The 26,819-nt window shown below is 36.0% G+C and overlaps 1 protein-coding gene across 3 annotated transcripts in view; it reads left to right on the top strand.

Annotated features, from left to right (window-relative positions):
- The window catches only part of CALCRL (calcitonin receptor like receptor), a 129,783-nt gene that overhangs the window by 56,979 nt on the left and 45,985 nt on the right, over positions 1-26,819 (top strand). For all 3 annotated transcript variants that reach the window (XM_027555810.1, XM_027555820.1, XM_027555800.1), the window contains 4 exons: positions 20,766-20,856; positions 21,032-21,120; positions 22,346-22,437; positions 24,734-24,869. In XM_027555810.1, coding sequence (XP_027411611.1) covers positions 22,384-22,437; positions 24,734-24,869 — 190 coding nt within the window. In that variant the 5' untranslated portion in view covers positions 20,766-20,856; positions 21,032-21,120; positions 22,346-22,383. The remainder of the gene's footprint in view (positions 1-20,765; positions 20,857-21,031; positions 21,121-22,345; positions 22,438-24,733; positions 24,870-26,819) is intronic.

A 26,819-nucleotide genomic window follows, 5' to 3' on the forward strand; every position in this document is an offset into this window, starting at 1 on the left:
GACATTTCTAGGATTAATAGGCAAAAATATACTACTAGCCTTTTGAATGTGCCCACTATTTTAGAAATAAAAGAAATAGTTCATTTGAAAATGTTCACCACTTGCCCGTTTTGATTGCCATATTATCACCCACCAATTTTTTAAAAGTTTTTTAACAGTATGAGAGAAAACATTTTTGGATTAGTTGAAGTACTTTTCTTTATTTGACAAATGAATGAGACAAACTGTTTTAACTAGTCTTATACTCTTCCTATATACACTTGAATTTTGCTATGATCAGACTTTATAGATCATTAAAAAGATGTTAATCATTATAATTAGACATATTTGTGATGCATATTTATTTCATTTGTTTATTCATTTGAAAAATGGTAATGATTATTACACACCAGGCAGCGTCCTGGGGACCCAAGGGTTAGTAAAGCAGGGCTCTCAAATACTTCAAATAGCACTCACATTTGGTGGGAGAAAGAAGACAGACTGAATTAAGTCTAATGTGATAGTGTGGCCTAAGAGGGTGTGGCCTCTCCAGGGTGGGAACATGAGGGACACAAGGAGTTCAGAGAGGGTTTCTTCAGGATGAGAGAGCCAAAGTCAAGCCCTGAAAATACAGTAATTAGATCCTTCATAAAACATCATTAGCATTATTGCACAAAACAGTTCCCCCCCCCCCCAGAATTCTGCTTTTCTTATATCCTCTGACTAAAAGATTTTCCAGTTGGTTAGTTAATGTGTGTATTTAATGATGTGAATTCCAGCACCCCTTCCTTGTGTAGGAAATAAAATGGAAATCCTGTCCTTCTATCTTCCAGTTTGGGTTTGCTCCCTCTCTATCTCTCTCCCTCTTCCTCTCCTTCTTTCTCTCTCTCTTATGTAAGAACACACATACACACACACACGGACCAAACCACATCTTTTTTCAAAAGTTATTACTTGCTTATTTTAAGTACCAAACACAGGATAAGCAACGTTCACTTTTTTGAAAAAAATTATTTTTTAACTGGAAGAAAATTGCTTTACAATGTTGTGTTGGTTTCTGCCATACAACAACACGAATCAGCCATTGTTCCTGTTCGGTCATGAATCAGTCATAATTACAGACAGATCCCCTCTTTCTTCCCCTCCCCCGACCCCACCCCACCCTCCTAGTTCATCACAGAGCACCAGGCTGGGCTCCCTGTGTTAAATAGCAACTTCCACATGATAGTTTATATATGTCAATGCTACTTTCTCCCTTCTTCCCACCCTATCCTTCCCCTGCAGTCTCTGCAAGTTCATTCTCTACATCTGCGTTTCTATTCCTTCCCTGTAAATAGGTTCATCAGTATAGTTTTTCTAGACTCCATATGTATGTATTGATATGCTGTATTTGTTTTTCTCTGACTTACTTCACTATGTATAATAGGCTCTAGGTTCATCCACCTCACTACAATTGACTCAAATGTGTTCCTTTTTACGGTAGAGTAATAATATTCCATTATATATACGCACCACAGCTTCTTTATCTATTCATCTGTCCATGGACATATAGGTTGCTTCCATGTCCTGGCTATTGTATATAGTGCTGCAATGAACATTGGGTACATGGGTCTTTTAGAATTGTGGTTTTCTCAAGGCATATGCCCAGTAGTGGGATTGCAGAGTCATATGGTAGATTTGGGCTTCCCTGGTGGCTCAGATGGTAAAAAATCCTCCTGCAATGTGGGAGACCTAGGCTCGATACCTGGGTTGGGAAGATCCCTTGGAGGAGGGCATAGCAACTCACTCCAGTCTTCTTGCCTGGAGAATCACCACAGACAGAGGAGCCTGGCAGCCTATGGTCCATGGGATTGCAGAGAGTCAGACACATTGAGTGATTACAGCACGTGGTAGATTTATTCTTAGCTTTTTTTTTTTAAGGAAACTCCATTGTGTTCTCCATAATGGCTGTATCCATTTACATTGCCACCAACAGTGCAGGAGAATTTCCTTTTCTCCACATCCTCTGCAGCATTTATTGTTTGGAAGTTTTTTTGATGATGGCCCTCTGACTGGTGTGAGGCAATACATCCTTGTAGGTTTGTTTTATTTCTTTGCATTTCTCTAATAGTGATGTTGAGCATTTTTCATGTATTTATATGTCTTCTTTGAAGAAATGCCTGTTTAGGCCTTCTGCCCCCCTTTTTTTTTTTGACTAAGCTTTTTGTTTTTCTAATAATTGAGCTGTATGAGCTTCTTATATATTTTAGAGACTAATCTTTTGTCAGTTGCTTCATTTGGAATTATTTTCTCCCATTCTGGGGGTTTTCTTTTCATTTTGTTTATTGTTTCTTTTGCTTTGCAAAAGCTTTTAAGTTTAATTAGGTCCCATTTGTTTATTTTTGTTTTTATTTCCGTTGCACTAGGAGGTGGGTCATAGAGAACTTGCTGTGAATTATGTCAAAGAATGTACTGCCTACATTTTCTCTAAGAGCTTATGGTTTCTGGCCTTACATTTATGTCTTTAATCCATTTTGAGTTTATTCTGTGTATGATGAAAGTGCTCTAATTTCATTCTTTTATGTGTAGCTGTCCAGTTTTCCCAGCACCACTTACTGAAGAGGCTGTCTTTTCTCCACTGTATATTCTTGCCTCTTATGTGGAACATAAGGTGCCCTTAGGTGCTTGGATTTATCTCTGGGCTTTCTATCTTGTTCCACTCGTCTGTATTTGTTTTGTGCCAGTACTGTACTGTCTTGATGACTATAGCTTTGTAGTATAATTTGAAGTCAGGAATGTTTATTCCTCCAGCTCCCACAAGCAATGATTACTTTAAGAGACCATAGATACACACAAATAAGCAGACTAACAAATAACAAATACTTTCTCTTTTTTTCCTCCTCCTTTTTCTTATCAATACTACCCACCATTATATAGAGGTGGAATCCCCATAAGGTTTTCTTCACAATAAAGATATTTAACAGAAAAATTCAGTTTGAATTGTGAATGGAATCTTCTAAACATCTTCATTAGTAAATGAATTTATTTCCAATTTTTAAGTACATATAATTTTCATGAAATACTGAGCTAAATCAAACAATTAGATGTAATTTTCATAAAATCAGTTAAGTTCAGTCATTCAGTCATATCCGACTCTTTGTGACCCCATGAATCGCAGCATGCCAAGCCTTACTGTCCATCACCAACTCCCGGAGTTCACTCAGACTCACGTCCATCGAGTCAGTGATGCCATCCAGCCAGCTCATCCTCTGTCATCCCCTTCTCCTCCTGCTACCAATCCCTCCCAGCATCAGAGTCTTTGCCAATGAGTCAGCTCTTCACATGAGATGGCCAGAGTACTGGAGTTTTCAGCTTTAGCATCATTCCTTCCAAAGAAATCCCAGGGCTGATCTCCTTCAGAATGGACTGGTTGGATCTCCTTGCAGTCCAAGGGACTCTCAAGAGTCTTCTCAAAAAAGCATCAATTCTTCAGCACTCAGCTTTCTTCACAGTCCAACTCTCACATCCATACATGACTACAGGAAAAACCATAGCCTTGACTAGACAGAACTTTGTTGGCAAAGTAATGTCTCTGTTTTTCAATATGCTATCTAGGTTGGTCATAACTTTTCTTCCAAGGAGTAAGCGTCTTTTAATTTCATGGCTGCAGTCACCATCTGCAGTGATTTTGGAGCCCAGAAAAATAAAGTCTGACACTGTTTTCCACTGTTTCCCCATCTATTTCCCATGAAGTGATGGGACCGGATGCCATGATCTTCGTCTTCTGACTGTTGAGCTTTACACTTGATCTTAGCCAAAAGGCCGAGAAGCGATTTTAAGCCAGCTTTTTCACTCTCCTTTTTCACTTTCATCAAGAGGCTTTTTAGTTCCTCTTCACTTTCTGCCATAAGGGTGATGTCATCTGCATATCTGAGGTTATTGATATTTCTCCCGGCAATCTTGATTCCAGCTTGTGCTTCTTCCAGCCCAGCGTTTCTCATGATGTACTCTGCATAGAAGTTAAATAAACAGGGTGACAATATACAGCCTTGACATACTCCTTTTCCTATTTGGAACCAGTCTGTTGTTCCATGTCCAGTTCTAACTGTTGCTTCCTGACCTGCATACAGATTTCTCAAGAGGCAGGTCAGGTGGTCTGGTATTCCCATCTCTTTCAGAATTTTCCACAGTTTGTTGTGATCCACACTGTCAAAGGCTTTGGCATAGTCAATAAAGCAGATGTTGAGTTAAATCCAAATATATGCAATTTAACAGAACAACAAATTATTTTTAGCTTAAAATTATTTTAGACAATAAATTATTGCATTTATTGTTTCTTTGCCACAAATAAACATATCAACATTTTTCTTTTCTTTTCTTTTTCTATTTTGGCTGGGGATGGTCCTGAGGTGGTCCAGAATTAAGTTTTGACAATAAGAAGGAAATGATGAAGTCCAGCTACTTACAGCCCCATATTTATACTATTTTATATTAAAAGGGAACATTATATTATAAAACAAAAATAGTATGATTCAATTAATAAATAATAAATTATTAATTTATTTTGTGTTTATATGTCTGTATTAAATTTTATTTGTTTTTGACCACAAAATAAGCTTAATGAAGAACTGCTGCATTTTTTTTCTCCTTCAGCCATTTACATATTATATCTTTCCACCATTCTGTCTCCATCTAATAACTCCCTGATATTTCCAGATAATATATCTGCCACCTTCAGTTTTTCTTTTTTTTAAGTCAAGGAATTAAGAAAATTAAAAACAACAGTTGATAGTGCAGATGCAGAAATCTTCATAGGGTATGTATTTGTGACAAAGTAAAAAAGATTTTACCTCCTTAATAATATTGTCCTGGGAATCTAAAGAGGAGACTTGAGTGCCGGTGTTTATTATTTTCTCAGAATAAAACCCCGATGTATATATGTCATACACATATTTTCATATATGCATGCATACATGCATGCTGTCACTTTAGTCACGGCCAACTCTTTGCAACCCTATGGACCATAACCCACCAGTCTCTTCTGTCCATGAGATTCTCCAGGCAAGAATACTGGAGCGGGTTGCTATGCTATGCCCTCCTCCATGGGATCTTCCTGACCCAGGGATCAAACCAGCATCTCCTGTGGCTCCTGCATTAGCAGATGGATTCTTTACTGCTCAGCTGTCAGGGAAGACCCCAGAAGCCCCTTAAAGCCCCCTAAAATAGGGTACTTCCCTGGGGGCTCAGTGGTGAAGATTATACCTGCAATTCAGAAGACTCAAGTTTAATCCCTGGGTCGGGAAGATCCCCTGGAGGAGGAATTGGCAACCCATTCCAGTCTTCTAGCCTGGGAAATCTCAGGAAGAGAGGAGACTGGTGGGTTACAGTCCATGGGGTCACAAAAGAGTCAGACACGACTTAGCGACTAAACAAAAACAACAGAATGTGTGTGTATACACGTGAAATGGCACCTCCTAACAGAGCAAGAGTTAGCAGTGTTATGTAGAGAGCAAAGTAGTAGTTTTCATAAGACATAAGTGATTTTGGATATAGTATTCATTGTCACTTCCTTTTGACTGTGTTAAATCCCATGACTTTGATGGCTAATAATCTCCTTTACAGAAAGCAGAGAGAGTTGGCATTGTTAAATATTCACGTATAATTTTACCCCAAATTGCAAGTCTTATCATTGGGATCAATTAAAGCAAACCATGGCATTCTCTTCTGCTGCAGGGGAGAAGAGAGACCACTACTTTCATAGTACTTATAGCTTCCCAGATAGCAATAGGTGATTATGTGGGTTATTACATTTAATCATCACAAGTATACTTAAGATAGAAATGTTATGCTCATCTGAGAACTACAGAAACCCAGGTAGAGGCTGCAGATTTAGTTTCTGCCTGCATTTCCAGTTTGTAAATACTACAGCTGGTATCTCAAATCAGCCCACTGATGCAAAAACCTGTGCTCTCTGCCCTTCATTTGCTTTCTACCATTTTCCTGTCTTTTTTCCCCCAAGTCCCCCACTATTAGTTTTAAAAAGTTGTTATCTGCTGCCAAAAGCAACATAATCTCCCGATAGATGCATTGACTCCTGTCCCAGAAAGCTGCATGTGAGTTTTCTAACATAACCTCCAACAAAGTGGCCCTTCAAGCTATGTTTATCTTTTATTTACTTTCCTCTTATTCCTTCTCCTCTTCCTCCTAGTTCTCTTCCCGTCCTCTTTATTGTTATTTTTTTTTTCCTTTTCTGAGATTGCTATTTTTATTACTGTTTACAAAGACTTTTGCTGGGGAAACACTTTTCTCTGGAAAGACAGACACACACAGCAGAGCAACCTGAGTTGCAATTTGACAGACGGGCCCCAGCAATGCATGGAATTCGTTTTGAAGTGACCAAGACAGATTTCAGGATATTGTGATTCTTTTCTTTTCCTCCAAAAGAAAAAAAAAGAAAGATCAACATGGGTACCTAAAGAACCATTCCATATGATTAATTTATTTTCTTTAGATTATTTTAACTTTACAAAACAAACATTTATTTTCCATAGTAATTTTTTTTTTTTCTTATTTGGAAGAAATTCCTACTTCAGTGGACAGATTTTTCACTTGATTTAAAATGATGATTTGTTTTGGTAAATTGTCTCTTCTGTTGTTTCTTCAGGGTATTTTGCATTTTCATGAAGATGCACTGTTTTAAGATTCAGTGAGAGGAGGGATAGTCAGGTTAGAAAAGTGCTTTACTGATGTTGTTAAGACCTATTACACCATGTCAAGCGTGACAGGGCATTTTTTTTTCTTTCTTTAACACATCCTGGTCCAGTTAAGGCTAAGATTCAGAAAAAGTGCTTGGCACAACAATTTAGCAGGAAAGAAAGCTATTTTAAAAGTCTTTTGGGAACATGTTTGTGAAACAGGAAAAAACATACAATTGGGTTGATAATAGCACTCTGTAAAGGTTAGACTCGCTGAAAGGGACTTGCCATCATTTTTCACAGGGAACGTGTTGTTCTTAAGCAGCCGTTCTCACTTAAGCATGGCTTAATTCAGCAAGGAACTTCTTCCTGTGCAACTTCTCTTGCACTGGAAAATCTATTTTTAAATTATAACCCAGATTTAGTCACAGGACTAAATAATTAAAAATAAGTTGTTTGGTATGTGCAACATTACAGCAGTAGTAGAGAGCATCATGGGACAGGGTGCCTAGGAAATGTCTCAGGTCACATATCCAGGTTCCCCCCATGAATTACCTAACGAACCTCAAGTTCCTGCAGGCCAGCACCTCTACCCTACTCACACAAGCCTTGCTCTTTTAGAACCTATGCTTTGTGTTTCTAGTTCCTAGTCCATAGAATCCTCTGCCTATACTATTAACACACAGTTTTCCTTTTGAAAGAAGGACTAAAATTCCACTAGTGTTTGAAATGTGCTCTGATTCAATTCCATATATATCTCTTAGAGTACAGTGTCTATTCTCTTCCCATTATGGACAGCTTTTCTGGACAAAATGGCACCTTTTTCTGTTCTATTGGGAGAAGGAAATGGCAACCCACTCCAGTATTCTTGCCTAGAGAATCCTGTGGATGGAGGAGCCTGGTGGGCTGCTGTCCGTAGGGCCGCACAGAGTCGGACATGACTGAAGCGACTTAGCATTCATGCATGCATTGGAGAAAGAAATGGCAACCCACCCCAGTATTCTTGCCTGGACAATCCCAGATGCAGAGGCACCTGGTGGGCTGCCGTCTATGGGATCACACAGAGTCGGACACAACTGAAGTGACTTAGCAGCAGCAGCAGTTGTTCCATTATATGATGATGAGTGTGAACATTTTATTTCAAGGCCCTTCCTTACTAATTTTCAGAATTATGTAGACAAATACTCAGGCACTTTCTTCCTCAAAATATCTCATCTATACTCATATGTTTTCCTACCATCTATTTTCCTCTGTGTATTCCCTATATTCCTATTGGAAGCCAGAGACTCATATTAGAATTGAGGGACTTCCTTTAAGGACTTCAATTAGGGACTTCATTAATTACACTCAGCTGAATTCTCATACCTTCATAGATTAAATCTATTGAATATCTCTGACTTTTAAATATTCCTATCCATGCCCATCATTATCAATCCTAGTTCCAGCCTCCATGATTATTTTCTTGCCTCATTTCCTTAGAAGTCATTGCAGTATTCTAATTCGTCTGTTTCTGTACAACTGCCCTTATCACCATCTTTGAATCAATCCTCCTACTTTGTAAAAGGAAAATCTTGACATAGTGTTCTACTACTTAATTCCTCTATGATTATCATTATTAATTTTTTGCAGCTTGGTTAGCAAATTTTTAGAAAACATGTCATGACTACTCAGGATGATGCCCATGGCAGACATCACCGATGCCTCAGGGAAGCTTACTGAGTCAAGACCCAACCCAGTCACTGCTCAGGGCAGGAGTGCTCCCTGCCATCACCAGCAATTAAAGTGGGCAGAGAGATGAACATCTCTAGCTTACAGCATTAAATCAAAACTCTTCAACATGACAGAAGATACCACCTTTAATTTGCATCCCTGTCTTTCAAGAAGGTCTTACCTCTTGTATACTTGCATCTGTTTAGTACCTGACACTTTCAAATTACTAAATTAAAAGAAAAATAAATGTTTGGCCATGCCACACAGCATGAAGGATTTAGTTCTTTAAGCAGGGATGGAATCTATGCGCCCTCCAGTGAAAGGGAAGAGTCTTAACCCCTGGGCCACCAGGGAAGTCCATCAAATTACAGATTTATTGAAACTCTACTTAAGTGTCATATTAAGTAGACACCATATGTTTCTCCCTCAGCACATGCATGTACATGCACACACACTCACTCCTCCCATGTAAAATGCACCATTCTCTGCTCAAACACTAAAAAATATTTATTGACTATCTATACACTTTATTGGGCTTCCCAGATGGTGCAGTGGTAAAGAATCCATCTGTTAATGAAGGAGATATAGGAGACATGGGTTCAATCCCTAGGTGGGAAAGATCCCCTGGAGCAGGAAAAGGCAACTCATTCCAGTATTCTTGCCTGGAAGATTCCATGGACAGAGGAGGCTGGCAGGCTGTAGTCCATGGAGTTGGACAGGACTGAGTCACTGAGCATGCATGCACACTTTATTAACGACATTTGTATATCTTTTTCCCCTATAAAATTTTTTACTACCTCAAGATAAAAAATTAAAGCATTTCTGGATCTCTAGTACTTGGCATAGGTTTTGAAATATATATCCCAAACAAAGAAATTTTATATTTAAATAAATGTTTGAATGAATGAATGAGTATACTAAAAATATTAAGACGGAATTATGTTTAATGGTTATGAGAAAAAGAAACTTGTAATGGTACAAGTTTCAGTATTATCAACATTCTGTTTGATATTTTAAAAAGTAATGAAAAAATAGAGTTAATTTAAATAAAGCATGTATTTACCTTGGACACACACACATTGATTTTTCTCTTTCCTTCCTTATTTGCTCCCCCTTTCTTATTTCCTCCCTTTCCTTCCTTCTTTCCTTTTTTCCTTTCACATTTTTTTAATCTATTAATAACTTCATAAAAGGGAAATATTTGTGATATAAGAATTTTAACCAGGGTTTATTTCCAGGAATGAACTATAGTTCAATAATTTTTCTTTTTTTCTTGCTAATTCTCCTGTATGCTGTTTCTTTTTTGTTATAGCTTATAAAAACACAATTAAAACATGCCACAAATGGGATAAAAAATTTGCATTTTTGTGTATAAATTATCAGTTTTTCACTCCTGTAAGAAAATGAAAATGTCATGGGATTCTCTATCAATCTCCAGCTCTCAGCTGATTATCTTCTTGGCTTCACTTTTAAAACAGGTTTTCTCCATGTGATAAAAAGGATGCATGAGTGCATGCATGCATGCATGCTCAGTCATGTCCGACTCTTTGTGACCCCACAGACTGTAGCCTGCCAGGCTCCTCTGCCCATGGGATTTCCCTGGCAAGAATACTGGAGGAATTTCCTTCGCCAAGAAGGATGTGTGAGGACAGCCCAATAACAATGTACTATTTGCTTTGCAACTCCAACAGAAAATCTTCGCAGATAACACTAAAATAAATGTCCCGGGGATACTTTTGATGGTATAGCCTAGACCACATTTCCATGCTTAAATCAACCTAAATCAGAGGATTGTGTTAATCTGACCTCTTTTCAATCACTTCCCACCTCAGCAGGGCAGCCTCACTTCAACCAGAGTGAATAGATTTTCCAGTGGAAATAGAGGGTCATTTTATCAGGGAAAAAATAGGAAATGTGCTGGACTGACCATATCAGTAGAGTTTCTATGCTTCCTACATGCTAGTAGATGCTGTATGCATGTTTGATTTGAGAGAAATGGAAAACGTCAAAAAACAAAAATACCATAACATTCATGATGGACTACTATATTCATTTAAATTAAAATTTCAGCAGAATTGCGTATTTTTTTATTTTATTGTTTGAGGAAGAAAACATGTTTTTGCATAGAACTTGACTCCTGACTTCGTGGAGAAGTAGGTATAAAGCTTGTAATCCAAAGAGCTGGAAAGATGTGTTTCATTTCTATGCTCTTGGACAAGCAATTCTTTCCATATTAAATCTCCTGGAGCAAGTGTCCCATCAAGTACAAAGCATTTTTTTAGGTTCCCTCCCACCTTTTACTAATTGGGCTGATATTTGGCCACTTGCCTCTTGCAAATAAAAAGAAGGTGACCAAAATCATCGGAAATGGCTAATTATACCCACAATGGGAAAATAATTCCTGTGAGTAAGTACTTCAGAGTGTAAAATGAAGTCCAAAATTTAATCACAATATTATCTTTCATTAATGGTTATTCAGCTATTCAATCTGGAATGTTCATTAGATAAGCAAGTAAGCATAGAGTCAACGTTTTTCTTTTTTGGTTCCAATACATTGTTAGTAAAGGCTGTTAAAGTTAACATAAAATTAAAGTCAAATTTGAGAGGTTTTGTATCTTGTTTTTAATTGGATTAACTTGTTATATTCTTTTCATTGTGACTGATTATAGTGTGTACAATTTGCTACAGCAGTATTAGGAAATATGCAGTTATTTATTAACTAGGACATATTTGGGAATAGACTTGTCATCACTCACTTAATTTGATATTTTCATAATTGACTTAAATGACAGAATAGAAACATTTCTGCATAATATAAAGAGTCAAGATGCTTATGACAATCATCTTGAAATATTAATTTTCACCTATAATGCTATTAAAATTGCAGCAAATAACTTAAACCTATAATAGCTTAAACAAAATAACTTAAACTTATTTATATTTCAAAAATTTTAATGTAATAATAATAAAAACAGCTAACCCTTATTGAATTGTAAAATGTTTACGTATATTATCTCATTTTATTTTCACAATAGTTTTCTGGTTTAAAACTATTTTGCAAATGAGAAAACAATTCTTACTGAAGTTGTTTAACTTGCAAATGTGAGGCTGAGTTGGGTTTTAAAATCACAAAGTTTTAACTCATATTTGTGGCCAGCATAGCTACTGCCTCTGCTTGTAAGTGATAATCACACAATGTTCCTCGATCATGCTAATTATAAATATCAGTTGGGTGTTACCTTATTTCAGTCACTCTCTGGAAAAGGAAAACTGTATCATTAGTCAATGGGACAATATTTACAATATATGTTTTCTTAGCATTTGTAGTTTAATAGTTACTATTAAAGTAAGTGTTAAAACACTCAGTCGTGTCCGTCTCTTCAAAACTACTTTCTGGAGGTTTTTATGAGAGTTTTTATTGCCTTTTTAAATATTAGGTGTCCTTTTATATGCTAAGTAATGCATAAGATTTTGATGAATTAAACGTAATAATCTTTCTTACTCTTTCATTAATTAACTTGTTGAGTATATTGTTGAATCAACCCTTAACATATGCTGTAATTTCTGGCACCCTATGATTTTTAAATTTTTACCTAGGTCATTTTCTGTTAAGTGAAAAAAGAGATAAAAACTCAATGTAGCCAAATTTCAGATTGTTGGTTTCCAGTATTAGAAGCATTAAGGCTATTCCAATGATGATGGTAATAAGTTTAGCTTGGCCTAGATGAACTGATCAGGTTCCATTCTGAGAAGTCTGGCAAGAGGGCTTATGAAGTATGTTTGCTTTTCTAATTTCAATTTTGTGCAGTGCAGAAGAGAGAACTAGACTTTTTTTTTTGTAAATGGCCTTTCAAAAGTAATAGTGGCTCTCAAAAAGAGGCAGTATATAAAGAGGTGAAAGCAAGATGTGACTTTTGTATTTATTTTTGGCCTAGATACGTTTTCCCTGAATTCTCATATAACAAAAGAAAAAGCATGTAGCCAAGTGGTCCACTTTCCACGGCCTTAGATTCAAACTCACTCTTTTTGGGTAATTGGTAGGAGTCCTGGGGAAAGTCTTCCTGAGCCAGGAAAAACAGTGTCAGGAATGACTTTGATTCAAGAATATTTTGGACTTGGGTTACTTTCAACAAAACTGTTCCTATATTAACTATCTTTTAAGATATAAACTTTGAACCTTTATTCAATGTTTGTCATATCATACTCCTTTGTTTTACAAATGAGACACCTGGAAGGTGTTTAACTTGCTCTGACTCATTGACTGACAGTGTACTGCCTAAGGCCCAGCCTTGGCTTCCTGTCTTAAATGTTGTGAAAGCATTCCTTTTTAGAACCTCATGAATTTTTCTTATGGACTGTTTGTGTAAGCACTGAACTAAGTCTCTAAAATCACCATAAAATTACCACTCTCTAACTTGATGAATATTTGCATTGACAGCACAAATCTTATGTTCACTTCTGTCTCCCAATACAACTAGGTGAAAGTAATCACTCAATAAATAGGGTGAGATGACAAACTGAATTTCTAGAGGCATTTCGTCATCTAAGTTGCATTTTAAAGTGCCTAAGAGTGAGACAATACATATTCTTTTTATTTTGGTACTTTAGCAGAATGGCAAGTCTGAATTGTCAAGCTATTTACTAATGTAAGTTTTAAAAAAATCACAATATTTCTAAATAATGTATGTTTAAAAAAAGTCACAACATTTCTAAGGAGAAGAATTAAAAGAAAAAATTGTGTGAAAATGTGTTTTATGAATTAAAATAAAATGCAATGCAATGAATGGATGGTTAAGTAAAATAACTGAAAAAGCAAAGTAGAAATGTATTCTGCACTTATTAATCCTTAATTATCCAAATAAAAGACTCAATCCTCTGAGTCACTATCATCCAGGGCAAAGGGGCCCAGATACAGGGTCAACCTTGGCCAAGTCACTAAAATATTTATGCTGGACTTTTCCTGGTTCATTCAGTTGAGATTAGTGTTGTAGTGACAAATTGTTATAACATGGGTCGGGAAGATCTGCTGGAGAAAGGCATGCCTACCCACTCCAATAGTATTGCCTGGAGAATCCCTTGGCCAGAGGAGGCTGGCAGGCTACAGTTCATTGGGTTGCAAAGAGTAAGACACAACTGAGCAACTAACATTTTCACTTTTCTCAGTAATAATGATAATAGCAAGAGCTAATGCTTTTTGGGTATTTATTATAAAACAAATTCTTTACATTATCATGCAATTTAACACACTGATGAGTTATGATAAAAAATTCTAGGAAGCGTTGATTACACCACTACTTGTACACCCACGTTGAGGATAAGAAATAGACTTGAGTGAGTTTAAGTTTGTAGTTATGGCTCTCTGACTCCAGCATACATCTTCTAACCAAGATGCAAGAGAAAAAAAGAAGCTAAAGATTAAGTTGAGTATTTATTCTCTAGTTGGGTAAGTGCAGTTCAGTTCAGTCGCTCAGTTGTGTCCAACTCTTTTGCGACCTCGTGGACTGCAGCACGCCAGGCTTCTCTGTCCATTACCACTTCTGGAGCTTGCTCAAACTCATGTCCATCGAGTCGGTGATGCCATCCACTCTCTGCTCTAGTTGGATAAAACATGCAGAAAAAAGTTGAGTTGATTTTCTCAAAATCATACAGCAATTTAAGAGCAGCTAGAAAGAAATTCTCTTAGCTAATGTGATTGCCTTGCAGTATTTATGAATATACAGACAGTCTCCAACTTAACATGGTTTGACTTTATGATAATGTGAAAGCAATACACGTTCAGTAGAAACCCTACTTTCTTTTGAATTGTGACCTTTCCCCAGGCTGGCAATATGTCGTATGATATTCTCTTGTGATTCTGGACAAGGCAAGGAGCCAAAGTTCCCAGTCATACACAAGATAATGAGGATAAACAGCTGATACAACCATTCTGTACTCATACAACTTTCTGTTTTTCACTTTCAGTGTAGTATTGAATACATTGGGCTTCCCTAGTAGCTCAGATGTAAAGCATCCGCTTGCAATGAAGAAGACCTGGGTTCAATCCCTGGGTTGGGAAGATCCCCTGGAGAAGGAAATGGTAACCCACTGCAGTATTCCTGCTTGGTGAATGCCATGGACAGAGGAGCCTGGCGGGCTACAGTCCAGGGGGTTGCAAAGAATCGGACATGACTGAGTGACTAACACACACACTCAATACATTACATGAGATATTCAACACTTGATTGTAAAATAGTAATTGTGTTATGTGATTTTGCCCAACTGCAGGCTAATGTAAGTGTTCTGAGTAAGTTTAAAGTAAGCTATGGTTTTTGGTATGTTAGATGTATTAAATGTATTTTCCACTTATAATATTTTCAATTTATGATTTATCAGGACATCAGTTCAGTCAGTTCAGTCGCTCAGTCGTGTCCGACTCTTGGCGACCCCATGAATCGCAGCACGCCAGGCCTCCCTGTCCATCACCAACTCCTGGAGTTCACTCAGACTCACGTCCATCGAGTCAGTGATGCCATCCAGCCATCTCATCCTCTGTCGCCCCCTTCTCCTCCTGCCCCCAATCCCTCCCAGCATCAGAGTCTTTTCCAATGAGTCAACTATAGCCCCATTATTAATTGAAAAGGATCTGCATTCTAAAGTTAGGAGGAAGGACTGGCCAGTTGGCAAGCAGAAAATTACCACTTAGTTTTAATGGGAAAATTAATATTTTATAAGGGTAAGGATTTCTAGTTAGTTTTTTCTCACAGCTCTGACAAATTGCCACAAATTTAGTAGTTTGAAACAACACGTTTATTATCTCACAGTTCTATGGGTCAGAGGCCCTGTGGGCTTGTCTAGTTTCTCTATTTCAAGTCTCACAAGGCCAAAGTCAAGTGTTGGCAGAGCTGTGTTCTCTTCTGAAGGTCCTGGAGAGGATATGCTTCTGGACGCATTCAGGTTGTTGGCAAAATTCAGTTCCTTGAGGATGTACAGTTGAGGTGCACATTTGCTTGCTGGCACCTTTGTCATTGTAGAGTCTGGTTTCTGGTCCTTGCACATGAGCTCCTGCATGGCATAGCCAGCAACAGTGGATCAACTCCTTTTTGTTGCTATTTTCTTCTGCTTCCTTCCTTCTGCTGCACTGCTCTGACGGACTCGTCAATGTTCCCCTTCTATTTGAAGGGCTTAGTTTAGGCCTACCAGGATAATTCATGAAAATATAGGATAATCTTTCTATTTTAAGGTCCATTACCTTAAAATCACAGATTCTGGGGACTATGTATGGGAATCTTTGGCGGCTTGTTATTCTGCCTACCACAGGATTCTGTCTGTACCACTGGTTCTCAACTCTAGTTGCATATTCCTGCATCACCTAGGAAACTTGATAAAAAGCTTATCCCTTGGCCACAATCAAGAGGCACTGAACCTGAATCTCTTGGAGTACAATCCAGGCAATGACTTTTTAAAGGTGTCAGAAAATTATAATATGTTTGACACAGCTGAGAACATCCTACAACACCAGATTTCTTCAACTCGATTGAATTCATTTTGTAAATAACCTACTCAAAACATACTGTGTACCCACTTTATACCCCACTTTGCTAGGGTTTGAAGTCACAGGGATGAACATGTCTGGGGAGTAATTTCCTTGGTTCTGTGTCACTGCAGCAAAAATTTGAAGTGATGGATGGACCACTGTTATAGCTCAGTTTTATTTAGAAAGCAAAGGAAAATACATCCTTGAGGCATGAGGGTGGGCTGGCCCAAAAGACGGGAAGAGAAGAGAAGCCCCCAGTTCAATTTTGGCTCCTCTCTTTATATGTTTTTGTCTCCTCCCCTTGAGCCTGCCCTACGTAAATTAAGCTAACCAGAAGGCTGTTCGCTTCACCTGACGTCCTTACTCTGGTCCTCGGACATTCCTTTATTCTATTTTCATGGGCTTTTCCCTTCTTTGTCTTTTAGCCTTTGCTATTTTGGACTCCGTTTTCCTATCCTAACTACCTAACAAATATGGTGCATGTCCTATTCTTCATGTACTCACAATCCAGAAGCATGAACAGTATAGAGTAATAATTATATTACATGAAATGTCAAATATATATATTAAACATATATATTTGAATAACTTGCTCTGGAAGTTCTGAGGTAGTAATTGTGCCTGGGAACACTGCAGAATATTTTGCTTGATTTATACTTAATAACACTTTTAAAATAGTCTGGCCAGCACCTAGAGACAGAGGAATATAAATGTGTCCAGGTTTCAGCACGGCCAAATGAGGATGATGTGTTTGTATTGTGCTTCCCAAAATTTAGCAGGCCAAGAATTTCCTCGGGTGCTTACAAAAAGTACTCCCAAGTTCTTCTGAAGGTTCTGATTCAGAGTTTCTGTTCTGGGGCCTAGACATTCTAATGTGTTCAGCAAGTTCTGGGGGTGATTCTGATACAGGTGATCCATTAACCCACACTCGGTGGAACCCTGGTGTATGTTACAACAATGATTTGTTACTTGTTCATTCAAAGGCTTAATAATTTGAGTTTCTTACATTCCAGTAACAGATCTTCAAGAAAGAGACGTCATTTTATATTTTAATTTTCTTACTGCTTCACGTATTGAAAGTGTTAGGAACAGTCCAGGTCAGGATGGGGGTGGGGAAATAAGGGCATTTCTTTCTCAAAGACTCTAGTGCAAGTAAAGATGGTAATTAGCAGGAATCATTCTAGCACAAAGACTTAGGTTTTGCCAAAAAATAAGCAGTGAGAAGATAATAAAAAGTAACCAGGATCTTGTACTTGAACACTTTTCTAGTGGCACAATCTGTTCCATATAGTGTGAATGAGAGAAAGAAGTTGACATTTGCCATAGACATGTAGGATATTGGGAGTGAAGAGTGCTTTTCCCTTGTTTTGAATCAGGAAAAATGAAGCTTGTTTAATATGCTATAAAGGAAAGTACTTGGATAGGAAACAGCCTCACTTTGCTCACACAAAGATTCGGGATACTTAATGGCAAATTAGATATTTGTGGGAAATGCTTCTGTTAGCCAGTTTTATAGTAACTAGATAAATAAATGGAGCAAAGAACATGGCTTAGGGCCTGTGACAATCCAAGATATTTTGGAAATGGAGTAGAAGATTAAAGTTGGTCTTTTGTCTTAATTTTGGAGTGAACATACACTTTTAATATTAGGGTTAGATGGGTCAACTAAAAATAAGAATTTTTACTAAGAAAAATTTATGAGAAGTGTGTACATGTATAATAAAAATTTGGGAAAATAAGAAGCAATTTTGAAAGGCACTGGATTTATGTTTTTGTGTTCTGGTAAATGATTAAGTCACACTGATTTATTATGTTTAGGTAGAATAAAAGATTTTTTTTAAACTGATCAAGCCAAGAAGATTGGTTAAATTTTGTGGATTTGGAAATGCAAAACTGTTAAAAAAAGGGAGAACTGCCTTGTGTTGCTGATCTACTGCAATTTTAAGAAATGAACCCAGAAGATGCTACACAAAGCAATGAGTGATTAGGAAGCTATATTTCAAAAGTTATTTGAGTTCTTAAGTCAAAGTTCTTTCTGTGATGAAATATGTCATTTAAATTTTATTTTGGTGATTCTTTAAGCAAGAAGCTTGTAGATTATTTATAAACTATTTTTTATTTCATGTATACAGTAAAGAAAGTTATTTTATTTCTAATAGTAAAACCGAATCTTCTATTTTAATTTTGAGATGTGATAATAGTATTTTTAGGATCTGTGAGACTAGGCCAGCAGTAACTACTACCAGTACCACTGTGATTAGAAATTCACTTATGAGTTTAAATTTGAGCTTTCTCAGTTTTGAAGCAGCGCTTTTCCTGTTAAACAAACCTGAGCTCACTAGGAAAAATCCCCTGGCAGAATTAGTCATTTAATTTGACCTCCTTTAATTATCTACTGGGCTTCCCTGGTGGCTCAGACGTTAAAGCGTCTGTCTGCAATTCAGAACACCCGGGTTTGATCCCTAGGTTGGGAAGATCCCCTGGAGAAGGAAATGGCAGCCCACTCCAGTATTCTTGCCTGGAGAATCCCATGGACAGCAGAGCCTAGTAGGCTACTGTCCATGGGGTCGCAAAGAGTAGGACATGACTGATACCTCTTCAAAATTGAATGGGACCTACTATATTTCGGCAAGCAACATGAAACTCAATTGTCAATAAATAACTTAACTAGGTATGAGAAATTTACAATGATTTACTTAACATCTTTGATCAATTAATATAATGTGAACTTCAGGAAAGATAAATCTGGAATAAGCTAAACATAGAGGAGAGAAACGCTTGCTAAATGAACATATGAGAAGTTGTCTACAAAGAACCAGTGAGTTGGTTAAGTATGATTAATTGTAAGCTGAGGCATACAGTTAAGCATACTTCTGACAATAATTGTGTCATTATACTCATAAATATGAGGCTTAACCTAAACTGACCTTCAGATGTATCTGCAGTGGCATTATTTGTATGCCTAGTCATGATTCTTACATTATTGATGTAAGAATTGATGTAAGATGTAAGAATCTTGGTAAAAGGGGTGATTCTTCCATCACTAGCATTTTCATGCCATATGTCTGCCAGGAAGGAAATTTGATAAATCCTTTGTAGGGTAGATGATTCAAGCAAATTGGATCACTGCATGAAATAGACATTCAGTTCAGTTCAGTCACTCAGTCGTGTCTGACTGTTTGCGACCCCATGAATCGCAGCACGCCAGGCCTCCCTGTCCATCACCAACTCCTGGAATTCACTCAGACTCACGTCCATTGAGTCAGTGATGCCATCCAGCCATCTCATCCTCTGTCGTCCCCTTCTCCTCCTGCCCCCAATCCCTCCCAGCATCAGAGTCTTTTCCAATGAGTCAACTCTTCGCATGAGGTGGCCAAAGTACTGGAGTTTCAGCTTTAGCATCATTCTTTCCAAAGAAATAGACATTACCAGATCTAAAGAGTACAAGTAAGTATCCACCATGTTGTTTAGAAACTGCCACCCAAACTTGCTGCTTCAAAGTTTGATAAAACCAGGGATCATAAACCTGATCCCTTGATTAGGAATGCTACAAATATATACAGTGCAGAATATAATCTTGTTCCTAGTAACCCACTTTCCAAATTGCTAGGCAATAGGGTGAAGTAAGAAAGCTATAAAAGTGTAATTACTTGCACTAATCAATATTTTGTGAGTTGAATAAACTCATCTTAATTTTTGGTGCCAGAATGATCCTTTGAACACTAAGAGATATTTCACTAAGATATTATTTGGAACTCTGATTTTGAAACCCATTAGCTTAGCAACAAAAATAGCTGCTAGTGTTGCATGAAATGTTTTTCAAATATGTTGGATATAGGAAAACTTCAAACATGTTTTTTGAGACAACTTTTCCTTCAATTTTTGAGCCCATGTATGCATTGAGGATAATTTAATCCTGCATTGTGTAAATCATCAAAGCATTGTTTCATAAAATCTGATTTCCAAATAAAATAATATTCCTTTACATTTTCCTTTGCAACTTTGTATTTTATACATATTTAATACGGAAAAAATGTGGGCTACTAATGTTTTAAATTTGGCTTAAGCTTTATGACTTCCAAAGATAGTACGATAAACTACTGTTTATTCAATCCAAATACCCAACCAACCACTGAACTCAAAGACGGAATAAAGGACTTTAATTTTGTAAAAAAGTAAACATGCTGAAGTTTCCCCTCAATTTTCAGTGTCAGTATAGATTCAAACACTACTTACAGTCTTCTAATAAAAGAAATGATAATTCACTAATAGTTACAACTAGTGTTCTGGATTGTAAACTTAAGCTCCTAAAGTACTTTATTTCTTCATTTTTTTCATTTATTCCAGACACAAAGAAAAGAAAAATCAATGTGGTTTCTGTCTGTGAGGAACCACATCAGCTAGGGAATTAGACTTAAATAACCAAGACTAACACATTCCAATAAATATTAGATAAAATGGGTAGCCGTTCCCTTCTCCAGGGGATCTTCCCAACCCGGGGATCAAACCAGGTCTCCCACATTACAGATGGATTCTTTATCATCTGAGCTACCAGGAAAGCTCAAATTATTCAAAGGAAGTTTAAAAAACAGTTTAATTTGAAAATTCTTTTATTGTATTCTAGTTTTTTGATATTTACTTAAGTAAAATAGTCAATTGCTCAGTGTTTCAACCATCCTGGATAAATGAAAATAGACATAAACTTCTCCATATAATGGAAAACAACAAATATTTGTGACAAAACTCAAATATTGTAAGCAAAAGATTTTTAAAAATCAGAGTAGCTGAATAAAAATATCATCTTACTAGTGGCATTTTCTTTGAAAATTTTAATTTATCATGGAAATTATTTTGTTCATTGAAATACAATTATTATATCAATATTTCAGGTCATGACCTCCAGATTTAAGACATTCTTCAAGACAATTTTGAATAGGATCCAAGAGAAAATGTGATTTGAGTCTGGAGACAATTGTGATTGTAAGTATCAGAAAATTAGATTTTTCTCATGGTACAATGTAATAAAAACTAAAATATCAACTCATTAATCATTAAATTGCAAAAACTTTGATTCATTGTTTTCTTTCTATTACAACATGATTTTTTAAATCTAAAATTAATGTAATACTTTGTTTTTTCATTGTATTTTTTTAAGATCAGCTAATCCTAAAAGCCCAGTGTAGCTGACTGAAAAGAAAACATTATTTGGAAGATTGCTACAATATAAAGAAAAGTTTCTTTTAGGTAAGTCGTTGATGAGGTCAAGCAGTGGCATGGATTCTGTGTGCTTGTTAATGGTGCACTCTCATCGCATGCAATAATACAAATGATAGGTAAAATGAAGAAAAGATTTTTATAATTCTTATTCTAACATTTGCCCTGTAATAGAAATCACATTTCCTAATGAAATTAAATCTAAGTTCATAGTTCACTGGCAAATATGTATTGATTAGTTTTTATCTCCTTTGAAAAATGTTTTTAATTCAGCTAAATAAATATATTTTATGATAAACCATGGTCATTTATATTTCATAAAAATGCTACCAGAGTAGATTGGTGATGGAACTTTTGGAGAGTAAGTGCCATACACTTTATTCCTGCAATGTTTGCCTCTTAGAATTAAGAAGTTAGCAGGGATCTATATCCAACATTACAAACACTTGACAGAAATACTTTTATTTGCTATTGTCCATATCCTTTAAACTTATTTTAATAATATAGATGGGTTAGGGAACTATTTTTATTATAAAAAGTGAATCCTGGAGTGAAGAGGAATTTCTATTAAAGTAAAAGTCCATTTTTTATGACTTATGGATGCTAGCTTTCAGTTTTTCCTTTAAATTGTTAAAGAGTCATAAAATTAAAAATAAGATTAATACTTATTGGAAATAAATAAGCTTTAATAGTAAACTATGCTATCAAAAGTTGTGCTTTTATGTCTTATGAGACTTTACTCTGATACTTTTTATCATTTTATTCTAATTTTTTTATCCAAATTTTGGTAAATTTAAGGATATATAAAGTAGATTACCAGTGGGAATTTGCTGTATGACACAGGGAACTCAAACCTGGGCTCTGTAACAACCTAGAGGGGTGGAATGGGGTGGTTCGTGAGGGAGGGGACATATGTACACCTATGGCTGAATCATGTTGATGTTTGACAGAAACAAACAAACAAAAAGATGATTTCTGATTATTTAAAATTACATCTGTAAGAGGCTTTCCTGCTTGAAAAGCTAACTAAATTAAATTAAAACGTATTTAATTTAGCTTTTAGTACTTTAAACTATGACGCTTATAATATTTGTAATTCATAAAACTGTTAATCAAATCCTTAAAGCAAAATTATCGTGTAGTTTTTATTTTTTGTTGTTTCTTTATCATGAGCTTTAAAAGAAATTCCTATTAAGAGCCATGTATATTTATTTCATATATATTGCTGAATTATATTTTTTATTTTCTATTGCAGTTTGATTTATATATATAGCATATTTCATTTTGGCTTTAATGATGGAGAAAAAGTTTTTCCTGTCTTTTCTGTTCCTCTTGCCTTTTTTCATGGTAAGCATAAATTTCTCAAATGTATCCCCCTTCCTATGATTATTTCTGTTTTAACTTCTAATATACCCACCATTGATAAAGGTTAATAACACAAAATTACATACATATAGTTATTTGATACGTAAATAAAGTACTCTTTTATATCTAATCAACACAGCAATAATTCATTTTCTTCCAGTGTACCTTTTTAGGCTTTTAGTCCTGTAACAGGCACCCTAGTATTATGTTGCATTGGGAGGGGTGGTATCAAAGTGAGGAAGTATGAGAGATACAGCAGTGCAGACCAGAAGAAAGTAATTACCAGAGTTTGAAAAAAAAAATGGAATGGCTGTATAGCCCAGTCATACATAATAGATGAAATATTTTCAATCAGACCTGCTGACTCTGAGTTAGCTATGTTAAAAAAGCAATTCCAGCCTGTTGATTTTCTTCCCATTCTGCCAACTGATTGACTTGTATTGACCGAAAAGCATTTTGGAACCAATCACTGTGTTTTAAATTAATTTCCTCATCCATTCATTCAAATCAGTATTAAATGTCCGCTTTCTGACAGGCATTGAGGCTAAGTTGGGGCAGATGTGTATGTGAGTATGTGCTCTCCTGCAAGCCTCTGCATGTATATGCAGGGGAGGTGGGGCTGGAAGTGGAGGGTAGACTGAGGATGACCAAAAAGCAATTGCTGTACTAGAGGGGCTGTATGCTTTATACAGTTAATGTTATTTTTGTTTACAGAAGTATTTTGTTCCCATTTTTTCTCCCTTATTAAAGCAGTGACTATACTCTTACTACAACAACAACAAATACTCTTATCATATGTATGAGAAACAGAGATACAATCTCGTCTAACTCTGTGCCAGCAAATAATTTTCCTGTGGTGTATCCAAGTAAACCCCAGGAAGAGTCAAGCAAAGAGACTCAAGAAAAATATAGAAAACTTAAATGGGAAAAAAGCACGACTACATTCCTGTTAGCATTTGTATTTAAAAACATTCTCAAGTCTAAGAGCAGTCCAAATTCTAGGCTTCTCAGATGTTATCTTAGGTAAATAGACTAGAATTCAAGAAACAGGACTCCTGTTTCTCTGGCTCCCAGCCTCAACTAAGCCTGCCAATGAGCTGCACGGGCCAAAGCTGGTTCCCTGCAGGTAATTCTGTAAGAGATTACCAACCTGATTATTGTAATTTAAGGAATTGTGACCGTTTCTCTTGAATTCATTCAGACAACATGCATATCTGGCTTTTAAAGTAAGAATAAAAATGATATTGGTTTTATGCAATTATAAAAACTGAAAACAGGAGAAAAATATTTTTCCTTGATGTTGTAAATTTCCATTTTTAATATGTGCAGCACTGCATATATATGCAACAACTGCATAAATCTTTGTTAAGAAATTAAAACCAAACTAGGAATGAAAAAGTTAATGTTGAATGATGGTGAGGTGATGGGAAACTAGAGTGGTGTCACACAGAGGGACTATTACTATTTATTTTACATTTAAATTAAATTCAACTTACTGCTAGAGAACAGCAGTAAGAAAATTAAGGAATCAACACAGGAATAGAAAGATAACCGTTTATGGAAAATAGGAATAATGCAAAAGCTAAGAAGAAATAAAGTTGGAGAGAGATGTATATAGGCTTCATGCTATGAAACAAGGAAAAAAGTCATGTGGAAATTAAAGTGTAAGTGAAGCTTAAAATAATGCTACTAAAGTGGAAGAATATAAATATAGACCTTATCTAAAACATTTATTGATGTGCATACAATTAAAACTCTATTAACCAACAACATAAGTGAACTTGCATTATTTTATCAAAATGTAAATATAAAAATGGCAACAAGCTTGAGTATTTACCATGTGCCAGATACTTCCCCTTTGTTATCTTGATACTATTTTAACCCATTTTACAATAAGAAAGCAGAGGTTTTGGTGGGATTGTGTGGTGGGGTGGAGGTTAAATATCTTTTCTACATTGCCAGGTTAAAAAGTAGAGGTGGAGTTTGAATAGAGCTGTCTGCATTCCAGAAAGCTGGCCTGGAGCTGGCCCCCACAGGCTCTGAGGGGGAACTGTGGACTGTACTTCCCAGTGATGCCACGGGCAGCTCTGGGTGGTGGTTGGATATTGGACGAGGTGGGGATATTTACAACATGGAAACTGGCAAACACTGAAAGTCAGGAAGTGCCCCCCAGAGCCTGTTGATCATGTAGCACATCGATGTACTTATATTTTTCACTGTGACAGACTGTCTCTAACATTCTCACAATTCTGAAATTTTATTTTCTTTAATTCCTTAGATTCTTGTTATAGCAGAATCCGAAGAAGAGAACCCCGATGACTTAATTCAGCTGGGTGTTACTAGAAATAAAATCATGACGGCTCAATATGAATGTTACCAAAAAATTATGCAAGACCCTGTTCAACAAACAGAAGGTAAACATGACTAATTTTAAATGCATTTGATATAGATTATAAGAAAACTACCCCATTACATCATTGCAGATCTCTTAGTTTCCTTCTTAAAAATGGGTTAGTTGCTAGTATTTCTAGTATATGTGCAGTTTTAATTATTTGTGAAGAACATCTTATTATGTAATTTATCTTGAGTGAGTGAGTGAAGTCGCTCAGTCGTGTCCGACTCTTTGCAACCCCATGGACTGTAGCCTACCAGGCTCCTCTATCCATGGAATTCTCCAGGCAAGAGTATTGGAGTGGGTTGCCATTTCCGTCTCCAGGGGATCTTCCCGACCCAGGGATCAAACCCGGGTCTCCCGCATTGCAGGCAGACTCTTTACCATCTGAGCCACCAGGGAAGCCCCAATGTATCTTACCTCTTTTTAAAAATTCTAATAAAAATATATGCGACAGGGATATTTTTAGTATTTTTATATAGTATAAAGATATTTAAAATAAAAAATAAGTCTTGAATTAAATCAATGAGAGTCGATCTTCAGTTTATGTGCTCTATATTTCTTTTTTTCACAAACTTCTTGATAGGAGCTTAATAAAATGACAATTTTTTGCATAACACATACTATGTATAGTACATTTGGTAGCAAAGCTAATGAAATCCATGAATTTCTGTTTTCATTAGATATTTTTAAGGTATTTTTGAAAGATTTATTGAAGGCCTACTAAGTGTCACATATATGCCGTAATTCTTAATTCTGGCAGCAAGTAGAGTTGCCAAATCTAGCAAAACCAAAAACAAAACCCAAAGCACGAAAACACTATGTTTTTTATCTGGCAACCTTAAAGACAGGATTATCTTTAAAATATAAAATGCAAAACTCATAATGAAACAAAGAAAAATGTAGACTTTAGATATTTTTAAATCAGTAGAAACAAATAATTTAATTTGGGGAGAAAATATTTATAGTATAAAACATGCTTGTTATATACATGATATGTTAAAAGTACGTTACTGTTAATATTTGTAAGTGTCAAAATTAACTTGCTTGTGAGAAAGAGAAAATAAACAATTTGTCTGTATTGATCAACTCTTGGAATCTTAATCTAACCGATATATATCGAAGCAATTTGATATATCTGTCCAAATATTTTTATTACAATATATATCCAGTATCTCTAAAATATGTCAGACAATGACAAACTATCTGATATTAGTTCAGTAGGAACTGAATTATCAAATAGTTAAAATCTGTATACAAATTCTGTGCTAACCGATCTGGCCTCTCACTTTATTCCATTAAAGTCTAAGTGTTATTAGCTTTAAATTTTTGAATTAATGCCTTCCAAATGATCTAGATATGTGTGCAAGCTAGCTTCAAATCTAATTTCTTAATAATAGGAATATATTTATGAGGGTTTTATAATCAAATAATTTTGTGATAAAGTTCAGGATCACTACATAGTAAATCTTCCTCTTGGAGATTCATAACGTTCTCTGTAATTTTAAATACTGTAAAAAATCCTATAGTAAAGAAATGTGTTTAACTTTGTGTTTTCCAAATCTTTTTGACCACAAAAACTTTTTTAATGGAAAACTTTTTCATGTCTCACTCAAATGCCATATAACACAGCTGGGAAAATTCTAGACCTTTCTATCATGTAGTCAGTGTTGTGGAATCTTTTGGAGCTCTGTAAGGACTTGTCTAAAGTGCTTTCTAAAATGGGATCAGGAAAATTTTCTCTGACAGGCCTCAAAATGCATTTTGTTTGGTAATAATGTGGATGCAAGCTATTTAAATAAAGAGTTTGAAAATCACAGGAGGGAAAACAGACTATATGAGTTTTATTTTTAATTAGAAATATTTAGATTTTCAGGCCGATAGAATGTTTTCTACTTCTGTGAGGCCTAGATTGATTCTGAGATTGCTATGCAAATCTGTTAATAGTAATAAACAGTTCAGGCAACATTCA

Source organism: Bos indicus x Bos taurus, chromosome 2 (genome assembly GCF_003369695.1).
Source record: "Bos indicus x Bos taurus breed Angus x Brahman F1 hybrid chromosome 2, Bos_hybrid_MaternalHap_v2.0, whole genome shotgun sequence".
NCBI classification, from domain to species: Eukaryota; Metazoa; Chordata; class Mammalia; order Artiodactyla; family Bovidae; genus Bos; species Bos indicus x Bos taurus.